The sequence below is a fragment of the Musca autumnalis genome, unplaced genomic scaffold (assembly GCF_047663935.1).
Source record: "Musca autumnalis isolate F117 unplaced genomic scaffold, ASM4766393v1 scaffold_5, whole genome shotgun sequence".
Taxonomy (NCBI): Eukaryota; Metazoa; Arthropoda; class Insecta; order Diptera; family Muscidae; genus Musca; species Musca autumnalis.
This window is the reverse complement of record NW_027412088.1, coordinates 166,335,863-166,351,367: the sequence shown is the minus strand read 5'-3', so window position 1 is coordinate 166,351,367 and position 15,505 is coordinate 166,335,863. Positions and strand designations below refer to the sequence as shown.

The 15,505-nt window shown below is 37.9% G+C and overlaps 1 protein-coding gene across 1 annotated transcript; it reads left to right on the top strand.

Annotated features, from left to right (window-relative positions):
* The first annotated feature begins 204 nt into the window (after nt 1–204).
* LOC141386827 (uncharacterized) lies at nt 205–792 on the top strand. Its single transcript, XM_073955735.1, has 2 exons — nt 205–364; nt 424–792. The coding sequence occupies exons 1-2, from the start codon at nt 272–274 to the stop codon at nt 790–792; spliced, it is 462 nt and encodes a 153-aa protein (XP_073811836.1). The 5' UTR covers nt 205–271.
* The last annotated feature ends 14,713 nt before the right edge of the window (nt 793–15,505 follow it).

The window sequence follows — 15,505 nt, the reverse complement described above, 5'->3', positions numbered from 1 at the left end:
AATGTTAATAATTCCGCAAAAAGTTTAAAAATTATATAAATTATAAATATTTAGTTGCAAAAATTTTTTTTATAGTTATAAAAGTAATGTATAGAGGAGTTAGATTGTTTTTGCCGACATTTTTGGCTGTGATGTGTGCGGTTTTTAATATAAAATGACATGATTTTGCATACATAAATATTGCCACAACACCGGTGTAAAAAGTGACAGGCAACAAACTTAATTCTCCACAATTTATTCCACAGTTGATCCGTGAAAAAAAAAAACCTAAATGCCTACATCCAGACTTCAGGTTAAAACATTACTGGCAATAATTATTTTTGCCTATAATTGTTGGAAAATAAAATCGGTATCGGCTGGAATTGTAGGTCGTCAAAATTCCAATAATTTTATTACTAATTTAAAAAATACTTTCTTTCGTAGACCGATAGTCAAGATCCTGAAGCTTTGATCAAGGAAATTCGCAAAAAATGCATTGATTCCAATAACTTATCTGATGAACAAATAAACCTAATTATGGATCATGATTTGTTTACACCAACCACCACGGCCGCCAATACACCAAAGTCACTGCAATGCTATTGCCTTTGTTATCTCCATGAAGCCCAAATATTTCAAAACAATAAACCGAATGAAAAATTTTTACGTGACACTATAACCATGATGATAAACGACAAGAAGAAAGCTCATGCAATTTTGGACAAATGCATGAAATTTGTAGGTTCCGATGATTGTGAAATTGCTTTCAATTTCGAGCTGTGTTTGATTAAGGAAAGTGGATTGTATATCTAATAGATACAACTACGAGTACATATCTTAAGTGTATGAAGGAAATATATACATGTACATATTAATAACTATCTGAATCTGGTGCGCTTCGCACCCCCGAGTAAACTTAATGTATACAAATTACCATGTATAAGGCTCTTAATTATGGGATACTTACTTACTAATGGACATAGGTGGACATAGGTCCACGTTTTGGTATAGCCTCCATATAACAGTACCCCCCGATTAGCGGTATTTTGACGTTTTTAGCTGCATTTTTAGACCGATTCAGCTATAATTTGACATTTAGGGTTCTTAAGTATCAGTTAACTTATATAACAAAAGTTGTGGACATAGGTCCACGTTTTGGTATAGCCCCCATATAACGGTACCCCCGGATATACGGTATTTTGACGTTTTTAGCTACATTATCAGACCGATGTAGCTATAATTTGACATTTAGGGTTCTTAAGTGTTAATTAACTTATATATTAGAAGTTGTGGACATAGGTCCACGTTTTGGTATAGCCCCCATATAACGGTACCCCCCGATTTGCGGTATTTTGACGTTTTTAGCTACATTTTCAGACCGATGTAGCTAAAATTTGACATTTAGGGTTCTTAAATGTCAATAAACTTATATAACAAAAGTTGTGGACATAGGTCCATGTTTTGGTATAGCCACCATATAACGGTACCCCCGATTTACGGTATTTTGACGGTTTTAGCTACATTTTCAGACCGATTTGGCTATGATTTGACATTTAGGGTTCTTAAGTGTCAATAAACATATATAACAAAACTTGTGGGCATAGGTCCACGTTTTGGTATAGCCCCCATATAACGGTACCCCCCGATTTGCGGTATTTAGACGTTTTTAGCTACATTTTTAAACCGATTTAGCTATGATTTGACATTTAGGGTTCTTAGGTATCAATAAACATATATAACAAAAGTTGTGGACAGAGGTCCACTTTTTGGTATAGCCCCCATATAACGGTACCCCCCGATATACGGTATTTTGACGTTTTTAGCTACATTTTCAGACCGATGTAGCTATAATTTGACATTTAGGGTTCTTAAATGTCAATAAACTTATATAACAAAAGTTGTGGACATAGGTCCACGTTTTGGTATAGCCCCCATATAACGGTACCCCCCGATTTACGGTATTTTGACGGTTTTAGCTAGATTTTCAGACCGACTTAGCTATATTTTCACATTTAGGGTTCTTAAGTGTAACTAAACTTATATAACAAAAGTTGGGGACCTAGGTCCACGTTTTGGTATAGCCCCCATATAACAGTACCCCCGATTTACGGCATTTTGACGTTTTTATCTACATTTTCAGACCAATTTAGCTATCAATTGACATTTAGGGTTCTTAAATATCAATAAACTTATATAACTAGTGGATATAGGTCCATGTTTTGGAATAGCCCCCATATAACGTTACCGCCCGATTTCAGGTATTTTGAGAATTTTACCAACAAGTTTTAACCGAATTATCTGTAATTTGAACATTTGACATTTGAAATTCTTAGTGGTCACCACACCTCTCCACCAAAAATTGTCAAGATTTTCCTCCCGATTTTCAGTAATTTGATGATTTTAGCTACAATATTAAGCCGAACTAGCAGTGATTTGACATTTGAAGTTCTTAGTGGTCACAACACCTCTCCATCAAAAATTGTCAACATAGGTCCATGTTCGGATATAGCTCCCATGTAACGGTACCTCCCAATTTTCAGTTATTTGGCAATTTTAGCTACAATTTTTAACAGAACTAACTGTAGTTTGACATTTGAAGGTTGTAGTGGTCACCACACATCTGCATCAACAATTTTCAACATAGCCCCAATATAACGATACTTCCCGATTTTCGGTACTTTGAGGATTTTACTTAAAATGTTTAACCGAACGTAGGTCCATGTTTTTGTATAGCCCCAAAACAAGCCTCCCGATTTTCCGTATCTTAGCTTTATTTTTTGGACGAACTTTCTGTAATTTGAAATTTAAAAGTCAACAAAAATTCTGCAACAGAAATTGTTCATTTAAGTTCCTATTTTCGTATAACCCAGATACCTCCGAACTAGCTGTTAATGACATTTGAAGTTCCCACGTTATGTACCGATTTTCGATATTTTGAGGATTCTAGCTAAATTTTTTAACCGAATTAGGAGTTATTTGACATTAAAGGCTCCCATCAAAAACTGTCAACATAGGCCCATGTTTTATTATAACCCCTATATAACAGTACCTCCCAATTTCTAGCCCACCAAAAATTGTGAACAGTTAGATATAGGCACCATAAAAAAGGGCCTCCCGAATGAAGCATTTTATGTACATTATCTGACATTTTAACGTACTCACTTAAAGTTGGGGACAGGAATGAATATTTTATGGTGGAGGGTATGAAAAGTTCGGCCCGGCCGAACTTAATGCTTTTTTACTTTTTTTTTTTGTTTGACGAAATGTGGCTTTGTTTTTAAATTGCTTACTTAAACCATAGTAGCATCTGTTGGCCAATACAATTCTTCTTCTTATTTCACAACTGATGCTCTTTGTTGTGTTTATGGCATTGCCGAGGTAGACGAAGTCTTTAACTACCTCAAAATTATAGGTTCCAACTTCCACAGTTGGTCCGAGCTCTATGGACGCTTTGCGCGTCGACACTATCAATTTGGACCTTTCGCCGTTTACCACCAGACCCACTTTCGCAGATTCTGCTTCGACCTTCCTAAAGGTATGATATCTATGTCATCAGCATAAGCAAGTAACATGTGGCTATTGGTGTAAATTGTGCCATTTCTTTTGACATTTGCATCTCGTATTACCTTTTCCAGCAAAATGTTGAATAGGTCACACGAAAGGCTGTCTCCTTGTCTGAAACCTCTGTTGGTACTGAACTGTTAGGAGAGGTTCTTTCCAATTTTAACTGAGGACCTAGTATCTGTTAAAGTCATCTTACAAAGCCGGTTGAGCTTTGCGAGGATACCAAATTCAGACATCGTAGGCTGCTTTATAATCGACAAAAAGGTGATATGTGTCGATCTGCACCTCTTGGGTCTTCTCCAGGATTTGCCGCAGGGTAAATATCTGGTCAGTGGTGGACTTGCCAGGTCTAAAGCCACATTGGTATGGTCCAATTATTTCGTTGACCATTGGCTTTAGTCGTTCGCACAATATCCCTGACACTATCTTATAGGCAATAGGGAGAAGAAGTTGGAGCATAAAGTCTTATCTCCTTTCTTGTGGACGGGACGCAGGATGCTCATGTTCCAATCGTCGGGTACGGGTTCTTCCTGCCAGATGGTGGTAACTAGCTGATGCATACACCTTATCAGCGCGTCGCCTCCGGTTTTAAACAGCTCGTTTAGTAAGCCATCGGCTCCTGCTGCTTTATTATTCTTCAGTCGGATGATTGCTGTTTTTACCTCATCTTCTGGGATTGGATCTGTGGTATCATCGTCTTCGCTACTATTGGATACCAGCAGATTAGAGAAATGTTCCCTCCATATCCTGAACACGCTATCTGTATCTGTTACTGCATTACCTTGCTGGTCTCTACAGGAGGATGGGCCTATACCAAAGCCATCTGTTTGATGTTTCACTCTTTGGTAAAATTTTCGGACTCCATTCTGGCTTCTGTACATCTCGATTTTTTCACACCCCCCTTTCCCATTTATCTCTTTTTCTTGCGGAAAAGACGTTTCTCTTCTCTCCTTTTCTCCCGATATCTCTCTCGTGCTCTAAGCGTTGCTGCTGACTACTATATGTCGCATTTTTCTGTTCGGTAGCAACACGACACTCCTGGTCATACCATGAATTCCTTTGTGGAGGTCTCTGGTATCTAAGTATGGATTTTGCGGCTGTTTGCATGGAGTGGACAATATTTTGCCATTGTGTTGTTATGTTGTCGGTCGGGACAAGGAGTGCTCTCATTAAGCAATTGGGCTAGTAGAGTGGAATACGCTGTGTCTATCTGTTGTGTTTGCAGCCTATCGATGTCCAACTTCCGCATTGTGTCTGTTCGTGCTTTATTTGCGACGTTTAAACGGGTACGTACCTTTGCTGCAACAAGGTAGTGGCCCGAATCAATGTTTGCGCCTCGGAACGATCGTACATCCAACACGCTCGATGAATGTCTTCCATCTATCACAACATGATCAATTTGATTACTTGTTCTTTGATCTGGAGACAGCCAGGTGCCCTTATGAATATCGAGATGATTAAATCTTGTACTGCTAACTACCATGTTTTTTGCAGCTGCAAAGTCTGTGGAGACTGAAATTCCCGACTGTTGGGCCAAAGATATTCTCATTTCCAATTTTGGCATTAAAATCGCCTAGAATAATTTTAATGTCATGGGCGGGCAACGGTCATATGTTTCTTCTAAGCGCTCGTAAAATATATATTTGGTCTGTTCGTCCTTTTCTTTAGTGGGAGCATGAGCGCAAATAAAGCTGATGTTGAAGAATTTAGCTTTTATTCGAACTGCAGCAAGTCTCTCATTCACCAGGGTGAAGCTGGATACCAGATGTTTTAGACTAACTACAAATCCGCAACCAAACTCATGCTTTACGTCATGGCAGCTATAATACAGTGCGTCACCTTTAGGTGTTGTTGTGACGCCTTTCCCAATTCATCGGATTTCTTGAATGGCAGTAATATCGGCCTTGTACTTTTCAAGTACGTCTGCCAATGCGAAGACTGCACCTTCTCTACAAAGAGTGCGAACATTCCAGGTGCAGATCACGGTCCTTAAAACGTTTGCGGGGTTCGTCGACTTTAGAGGGGTTTGTTTTTCTTTTCTTTCGTTTTTTCATGGTAGGCTGTTTTTTCTAGGGGAGGGTTACTAACCCGATGCCCAAACCCAAGTTTTTAACGTTCTTATGGGTGAACGCGCGGCACGTGTTTGCTCACTACCTTTAACGGGTGTTAAAGGCAGTTCCCCAGGTGACACCACTGGGAGGTCAGGTTACTATATATTTCAAGTTAATCTGGTACTGTAAATAACTCCAAGGATAACTACCACTTGTATTGATTACTTTATCTCTAATAATGATAAAAATAGGACCTATAAAGTTACTGGCGTCTTTGTGCCCACACTCCTTATTTCTTCCATGGCAACGTGTTGGGGTTACTCTTTGAAGCCTTTCAGTTATTTAATATTTGTTGGCTTGGTTAATTCTTTTACCACTATAAGGACACGCGTACCATAAGTTTGAAGCCTCTCCTTCAAATAATGAATTAAAAATCCAATATTGAACGTTGGCGTCCTATTAGTGGTACAGCCTGTTTGCATTTTTTTCTTTGGAAATTTCATTCGATATTTTTTCACAACTTTCGACGTGTATAATCACGGCAAGAGGGCATCGGTCAAATTAAATCTTTGCATATCGCTAAAGGGCCATCCTATAGCACTATGAAACACTGGTTTAAGGAATACAATCTTAGCCGACACTCGCCAAAATACGAATGTCGTGAGGCTTGCCCATAATCGGATGTTGTACCAGAAAAAAGTTAAGCCGTACTTCAACGGATAATAGAAGAACGCTATGTTATATGGCGTGAGAAGGAGACATCCTTGGACATTTCTTCCACCAACTAACATTTGATATTGCATGAACACATGACCTCAAAAATTGATTTTTTTCTCATTAGATACAGCAAAATTGGACAATCACACAAAAAAAGTTCTTGTCGATTTGTGCAAAGAAATTGTGAATAAATACGATCGCGATGCTTCAAAGGACATTTATGAGTTCATCACAGGTGATGAATCATGGATCTATGCGTATGTGCCCGAAACAGCAATCGATCATGTAGGTCTTCGAAGTGAGCCAAATTCAACGAAAGTTGTTCATGGAAGAATCACTTCGAAGCAAATGGTCGACTGATTCTTCGGCTAATGTTTTGGTATAGCCCCCATATTACGGTACCTCCCGATTTTCAGTATTTTGAGGGTTTTAGAAATATTTTTTGACTAAACTACCTGTTCAAAAGGTCACATTGTCGACATAGGTCCATGTTTTGGTATAGCTCCAATATGACGGTACCATCCGTATTTCGATATTTTGAGGATTTTAGAAATTTTTTAGCAATAACGAACTATCTGGCCTAGGCAACACGCATAGTAGACAGGCATCATTTGCCATTTTTTGGAAAGTTTAACAGCTTTTAGCCTAAGTGTACTCAGGACAGTTTGACTTACGACCATGTTTTGGGTTGTTTACAGTGGCTTGATTGAGACACCTCCAAAACATGGTTTGTAAACGCTTTTGCAGCATCTACTGGCGATTGCTGCGATTTTTCGAGCTCATACGCATAGTTTCATGATTCGTCACCTGGATCCACCCTATAAACGTCTTTTGAAGCACAATCTTTGAAGCACCGCATATTTTTTCGAAATTTTTTGCACCGACCAACACGGGGCGTGGTTGGGCGTATGAACCGACAAAAGTGTTGATTAAGATTAAAGATTAAAATTTTTGCTGAGGAGATACTTAAAGGAATGGATTCACATAGGCCATTATGGAAGTGAATCTCCAACCACTAGATATGGTGCCATAGGGGTTTTTTACACCCTATGGGCTGTTTACTTAAGTATGGACTTGCCCCTGAAAAAACTTTTACAATCGTAATTGAAGCAAAGAATGCAAGTTGCTTCAACAAAAATCAAAGTGATTCGATAGCAGATCTTAAAGTGAACTTATCCGAAATTTTGTGTAGGAGGAACCGGATGGAGTGGACAAATATCACACACATTTGAACCTGATCTATATCTGGTAGATATATTAGGATGTGTCAAGTATGAACTAAATCAACCACTCCCTTCAAGAGTTACCGTACGAACAATTTTTTTGAACAGTTTTGAACTTTCGTGGGGGAGGTACCTGCAGGAGTGGACGGATATGGATTATCTTCGAACTTATACTATGTTTGGACAAAATATTACTAAAGCCAAATTTTGGACCGAATCGGTAGATCCATTCGAGAGTTATTTGCGCTCCAACCACTACACACCGCGTCATAGGTGTTTTTTTTTGCATTTTTCAGGCTATTTTCTAAGGAAGAATGGACTTGCCCCTAATGAAACTTGTACCGTCGTATGGAGGACAGTGAATACAAGTTGCTTGAGTCCATACTAGAACCTCATCTAAGTCTATTAGAAATTTCATGATGTGCAAAGTATGGACCTAATCGGTTACTCCCTTCAAGAGTTATCGTGCGCACAAATTGTTCGAACATTTCCGAACTTTTGTTGGGGAGATACCGGTAGTAGTTGACCGATATAACCTTTCTTCGAACTTAAACTAGGTTTGTCCAAAATATAGCGAAAGTCAAGTTCAACCGTTCTAGAGTTATCATTGCTAAATCGACTTCAAATTGTCTGAAACTCAAAATTCTACCTTTCCAATCCAAAATTTGATATTTTATCTCAGGAAAGTGAATGCAAATCGATGGGTTCCACCCAGTTTCGTTGGCTGTGGACATCTACAGGTCCAAAAAATAAAGAAAATTCCACCGCCGAACGCTCCATGTCACCATCAAGTCCTTGGAATTGCAAAAGGTTCTAAGACATTTGATGAGAAGAAACAGCTTAGCGATAGGGGAAGGCAGACGTTATTTTTTTCGAAAGGAAAAGGTTTAATTTTGATGGTTATGATGTTCACGCATCTTTTCCTCATAGTATAAGTACCGAAAAAATATTTCTGATCCGTTATTTTACAAAAAAGAGCGCCTATGTTTCTGTGCTTTCCATGTCATGCGATATTTTCTAAATCAAAGCCCTTGATGTTGACATGGAGCCCTTGATGTTGGGCATGTGGGTTAGGCCGTTTTGGCGCTGAGTGCCTCAATTGGGGTCTAAAATAATTATGTCGATAAGACACATTTTGATCATATGAAAGTGTATATAACCTCGTTATCCTAAAGGCTGAGGGCATAAAAATGCCATACCAAAACGTGGACCTATGTTCGCAATTCGTGGACCTATGTTCAGCCGCTAGTTTTAGAGGCGGATATTTTCACATTCCTCACATGGAAGAACTGCACTAAGTCTGCTGCGTAGATGTTTAACCTATCACTAGACAGCGGAATCCTATGCAAATGCATATATGGTTAGGAAATTTTTTGCATATAGTGCATATTTTGACATATTTTTACATATCTGCATAAAATGAGCATATGCAAAAATATATTCAAGGATTTGTGGTCTAAATATCCCACCGAAATGGCTGAAATTTGGTATTAAGTCTTCGTTAGGGGTATGCAGCTTTACAACTGAAATCTGTCCGCATATGTCCACGTCTTCATATAGCCCCCATAGAACGGTACCTACCGATATTCGGTATTTTGAAAGTTGTAGCCTCAATATCCCACCGAAATGACTGAAAATTGGTATTGAGTCTTAATTGGGGGTATAAAACATTCCACCTGAAATTTGTCGGCACAGGTCCACTTTATATAGCCCCCATAGAACGGTACCTCCGGATTTCTGGTATTTTGAAAGTTGTGCCCTCAATATCCCACCGAAATGACTGAAAATTGGTATTTAGTCTTCGTTGGTGGTATAAAACATTCCACCTGAAATTTGTCTGCACAGGTCCATGTCTTCATATAGCCCACATAGAATGGAACCTCCCGATATGTAAAATGCGTAAATTTTGCATATGCAAAAATGTATGCATTTTGCATAGTTTTGCATATGTCATATGTTTCGATTGCAATGTAATCAGAAGCCAAAAATATTAACAGTCCCAAAATTTGACATAAATCGGACCAAAAATAGGGGTTGCATAAAATTCCGCTGTCTAGTCATTAGGTGTATATTTAGCTTGTTTCGGAATATATTCTGTAAAATGGTGTGAAAGACAACTCTCGATGGGAGCAATCGATTTGGTCCAAAATTTGCACATCGTATTAATTCATCCAGTCATGTATCAAGTCGGATATAGTCCATATCAATCCCGTTCTTCGGGTACAATGGGAGGTATGGGAAAAGTCATCTCCTGTGAACTTTTGTATTGGCAAAGTAATGCCCGGTGAACTTTTGTATTGGGAAAGTCATGCCCGGTGAACTTTTGTATGGGAAAAGTCATCTCCGGTGAACTTTTGTATTGGAAAAGTCATCTCCGGTGAAGTTTTGTATAGGAAAAGTCATCTCCGGTGAACTTTTGTATGGGAAAAGTCATCTCCGGTGAACTTCTGTATTGGAAAAGTCATCTCTGGTGAACTTTTGTATTGGGAAAGTCATCTCCGGTGAACTTTTGTATTGGAAAAGTCATCTCCGGTGAACTTTTGTATGGGAAAAGTCATCTCCGGTGAACTTTTGTATTGGGAAAGTCATCTCCGGTGAACTTTTGTATTGGAAAAGTCATGCCCGGTGAACTTTTGTATGGGAAAAGTCATCTCCGGTGAACTTTTGTATGGGAAAAGTCATCTCCGGTGAACTTTTGTATTGGGAAAGTCATCTCCGGTGAACTTTTGTATGGGAAAATTCATCTCCGGTGAACTTTTGTATGGGAAAAGTCATCTCCGGAGAACTTTTGTATTGGAAAAGTCGTCTCCGGTGAACTTTTGTATAGGAAAAGTCATCTCCGGTGAACTTTTGTATGGGAAAAGTCATCTCCGGTGAACTTTTGTATTGGAAAAGTCATCTCTGGTGAACTTTTGTATTGGGAAAGTCATCTCCGGTCAACTTTTGTACTGGAAAAGTCATCTCCGGTGAACTTTTGTATGGGAAAAGTCATCTCCGGTGAACTTTTGTATGGGAAAAGTCATCTCCGGTGAACTTTTGTACTGGAAAAGTCATCTCCGGTGAACTTTTGTATGGGAAAAGTCATCTCCGGTGAACTTTTGTATTGGGAAAGTCATGCCCGGTGAACGTTTGTATGGGAAAAGTCATCTCCGGTGAACTTTTGTATGGGAAAAGTCATCTCCGGTGAACTTTTGTATTGGGAAAGTCATGCCCGGTGAACTTTTGTATGTGAAAAGTCATATCCGGTGAACTTTTGTATTGGTAAAGTAATGCCCGGTGAACTTTTGTATTGGGAAAGTCATGCCCGGTGAACTTTTGTATTGAAAAAGTCATGCCCGGTGAACTTTTGTATGGGAAAAGTCATTTCCGGTGAACTTTTGTACTGGGAAAGTCATGCCCGGTGAACTTTTGTATGGGAAAATCATCTCCGGTGAACTTTTGTATTGGCAAAGTCATCTCCGGTGAACTTTTGTATGGGAAAAGTCATCTCCGGTGAACTTTTGTATTGGAAAAGCCATCTCCGGTGAACTTTTGTATGGTATCTCCCGATACCAATTGGTATTTGGAGGATTTTGGCTATATATTTTTGAGCCGAACTACCAGAAATTTAACATTTGAGGTTCCTGGTGGTCAAAAAATACCTCCACCAAAAATCGTCAACGTAGGTCCATGTTTTGGTATGGCCCCATATAACGGTACCTCCCGTAACGGTATTTTGACGATTTTTGCTACATATTTGACCGAGCTACCTGTAATTTCACATTTGAGGTTCCCAGTGGTCACACAAAAAATCTCCACAAAAATTTTTCACATAGGTAAATTTTTTGGTATACCCCCCATATAACGGTACTTCCCGATTTTCGATATTAGGCGGATTGTAGCTGCATTTTTTGGACCAAACTACTTCTAATTTATCATGTGAGGTTCCCAGTAGTCAGAAAAACATCTTCATCAAAAATCGTCAAAATACGTCTATGTTTTGATATTGTGGTACCTCGCAATTTTCGGTATTTGGAGGATTTTAGCTAAAACAGATTGAATAAATTTTTAGATACATTGTTTGACCTTATTTAGACATTTGAGATATCCGTGGTCGAACAATTTTTGCACCTAACAGGAAACTAATTGTTAGATTTTAGTTCAGAGTAAAAAGTTCGGAACGACCGAACTTAGTGTTTATACCCTATACCACCTTGTGGTAAGTGGTATTATGTCTTTGTGCATTAGTTTGTAACACGCAAAAGGCAACGAAATAGACCCACAGTTCCTTTTAGGGATATACATAGAATCACTTTCTGAGTCGATTTACGTATGTCCGTCTTTCTGTCCGTCTGTAAACAAAGTACAGGCCGCCTTTATTGTCCGATTCGCATTAAAAGTGGGAAAGATAGTTTTTTTTGGCCAAAGGACGAACGCTATTAATTTTGGTAAAAATCGGTTCAGATTTGGATATAGCCCCCATATACATATATCTTAGCCCGATTTAAGGCATTTGTTGCACGAAACACGCTATATATGTCCGATTTTAATGAAATTTGGAATGTGCGACGGAATTTAGTCTAGAAATAAGTGTGCCAAATTATATAGAAATCGGTTCAGATTTGGATATAGCCCCCATATATACTTTCGCCCGATTTAAGCAATTTTGCGCACGAAACACGCTATATATGTCCGATTTTAATGAAATTTGGAATGTGCGACGGAATTTAGTCTAGAAATAAGTGTGCCAAATTATATAGAAATCGGTTCAGATTTGGATATAGCCCCCATATATACTTTCGCCCGATTTAAGGCATTTGTTGCACGAAACTCGCTATATATGTCCGATTTTAATGAAATTTGGAATGTGCGACGGAATTTAGTCTAGAAATAAGTGTGCCAAATTATATAGAAATCGGTTCACATTTGGATATAGCCCCCATATATACTTTCGCCCGATTTAAGGCATTTGTTGCACGAAACACGCTATATATGTCCGATTTTAATGAAATTTGGAATGTGCGACGGAATTTAGTCTAGAAATAAGTGTGCCAAATTATATAGAAATCGGTTCAGATTTGGATATAGCCCCCATATATACTTTCGCCCGATTTAAGGAATTTGGCGCACGAAACACGCTATATATGTCCGATTTTAATGAAATTTGGAATGTGCGACGGAATTTAGTCTAGAAATAAGTGTGCCAAATTATATAGAAATCGGTTCACATTTGGATATAGCCCCCATATATACTTTCGCCCGATTTAAGGCATTAGTTGCACGAAACATGCTATATATGTATGTCCGATTTCAATTAAATTTGGAATGTGCGACGGAATTTAGTCTAGAAATTAGTGTGCCAAATTATATAGAAATCGGTTCAAAATTGGCTATAGCTCCAATCAGGGTTTCGGAGTCGAGGTATTTTTGGGTCGACTCCGACTCCGACTCCAGACCAATTTTTTTCACGACTCCGGCTCCAACTCCAGGTCGACTCCTAGAGTAAATTCCTATACCGCTAAATATTAATAAAATGTTCACAAATTTTTAACATTTCCGTATATTTGGGCTCATATAGGCTAATCTATTGGGTTTTTCTAACATATTCTTTAAAAAGGGCATCCGTTCGAATATAATGCTTAACTACAGAACATAAATATGTAGTAGAATTCATATCTATATTGTTTCTACAGTATCTTACATTGGAAAGTAGCAACAAGTTAGAAATTATTTGTCGGTTTTGCCGGTGTTTTGCACGAGAATATTTTGGGAGGAACATTTCATCGTGAGAAAATATCTCCTGTGTCAGACATTGAAAATATAACAAGCAATTTTTTTACCTTTTTGCTCAAAACATTTTCATGAATATTTGCATAGTCTGGCACAAAACTATGTGAAAATGAAGGGGCAATAAAAATCATAAGAACTACATGCAATAAAAATTATAAGCCATTCATGACCAGGTTTTAAAATGGAGTTCTTCGAGAACCTTAAGAGGTGACCCCAGTAAAAAAGCCAAACAAAAAGCCCTTGTCATGAGTTTTCTTAACTACGAAAACTACGAAACTTTTGTGATGGGTTTAAGAAGTTTTGTGCAAATGGCCGCCTACGAAACCCTGTTTTTATTAAAGCGTTTTGCGGTTCCAACTCTAACTCGCAAACTAATAATCCGATTGTCATATATTTTGTGTGGGCTTAACAAGGACATCAAAATCTATTTATTCATCGATCGATTTTGAAAAAAAAAACATTTACATTTTTCGCTTTAAAAAATTACGTTTTTGGTCATAAAACGGATTGTTCGATTTTGTAAAATTTGTAAGTGACCATAACCCTTTACAATCGATCGATGAATTATCAGGTTTTAATGTCCTTACCAAAATTTTTGGGGGACATATATGTCAATTTTTTTTTATGTAGAAAATCTGATATTGTGTTTATTTTTCCGTTCAAGAACAACAAGGACATGGAAGGAACTGAACTGGAAGGAAAATGATGAAACAATATCGCCAAACAAAGATATAAGCAAGCAATATTGGACTTCTTAATATATTCATTAGGCGCATTCATTCCCAACATGAATTTCCTACCCCCTTGACTTCCATTTTATATTACAGTGTAATAAGTATGATTTCCCATAGCGACCACAATGTTCTTTATAGGAGTCCAACAGGTCCTTTAATAGAAGACAAGGATGACATCTCACAAAAGACAAGATGAGAAGATCAGTAGATTTTTGTGAGAAGACCAGTAGATCTTCTGACAAAAGACTTGTAGGGCTTATATAAAAGACGTTAAATGTCCAATTATAATTCGTTTGTCATAGAACATTACTTATGCTTGTAAGTTGCAACAAAAATAAAGGATCAAGTGGACCAAAAATATTCTGGACATGCAATTTGTAATAAAAATAGAGATGAAAAGACTAGACTTCAAAGGATAGTTAACATCCTGTGAATCGTTCTCTAAATTTGTAAAGTATACCGTGTTATTTTACCTCTCTTTTAAAATAAATAATGATTTTTGAAAAAAAAAAATGGTGTCGGGAATTTAAGGTTATATTTTTATATTGTAGAAAAAATTGCCCGGAGTCGGAGTCGAGTTATTTTTTTTTTTTTGACTCAGACAACGACTCCGTCTCCAGCAAAATTGCTCGACTCCGACTCGTAGACTCCGACTCCGACTCCGACTCCGAAACCCTGGCTCCAATATACATTCTCGGCCGATTTTAGTTATTTGATGCACGAAACGCGCTATATATGTACGATTTCAATAAAATTTAGAATGTTTGCCGGGATTTGGCCTAGAAATAAGTGTGCCAAGTTTTATTGAAATCGGTTCAGATTTGGATATAGCTCTCATATCTATTTTAGGCAGATTTGAGGTATTTGATGCACGAAACACGCTATATTTGTCCGATTTCAATGAAATTTGGAATATGTGACGGTGGTTAGTCTAGAAATAACTGTGGCAAATCATATCGAAATCGGTTCAGATTTGGATATAGCTCCCATATATATTTTCGACCGATTTGAGGCATTTGATGCACGAAACACGCTATATACACTGGTGTGCGAAATAATAGAGACACTGAAGTTACAACGCATTAAACGTTTCTAAATCACTTCTGAATAGTGTTTTATGGCGCAAATTGCATTTTTATAGTGGAACATTATCCCATAAATAAAATTCAGTCAGCATTTGTCCAATTTGGGGTTTGACCTTGTATTAGGCAGGGCAGAGCCTGTAAAGAGCTGTGCGAAATAATAGAGCCACTTCAATTAAATAAGACAATTTCTTAAGGAAATTTAAACTTGACCGTCAAAATCATAGAGAAAACTTTAGTTTTCCTTCCTAACATTATTTTCCTGAATGAACCTGCACCAAAAATTAAAATTGTAATTCCCCTTCTAGAGTTAATGGGGCTGAAACCCCATATGGACCCAGAATCAAAGATAATGCCCCATAAAGATCTCCAATATATTGCAAATA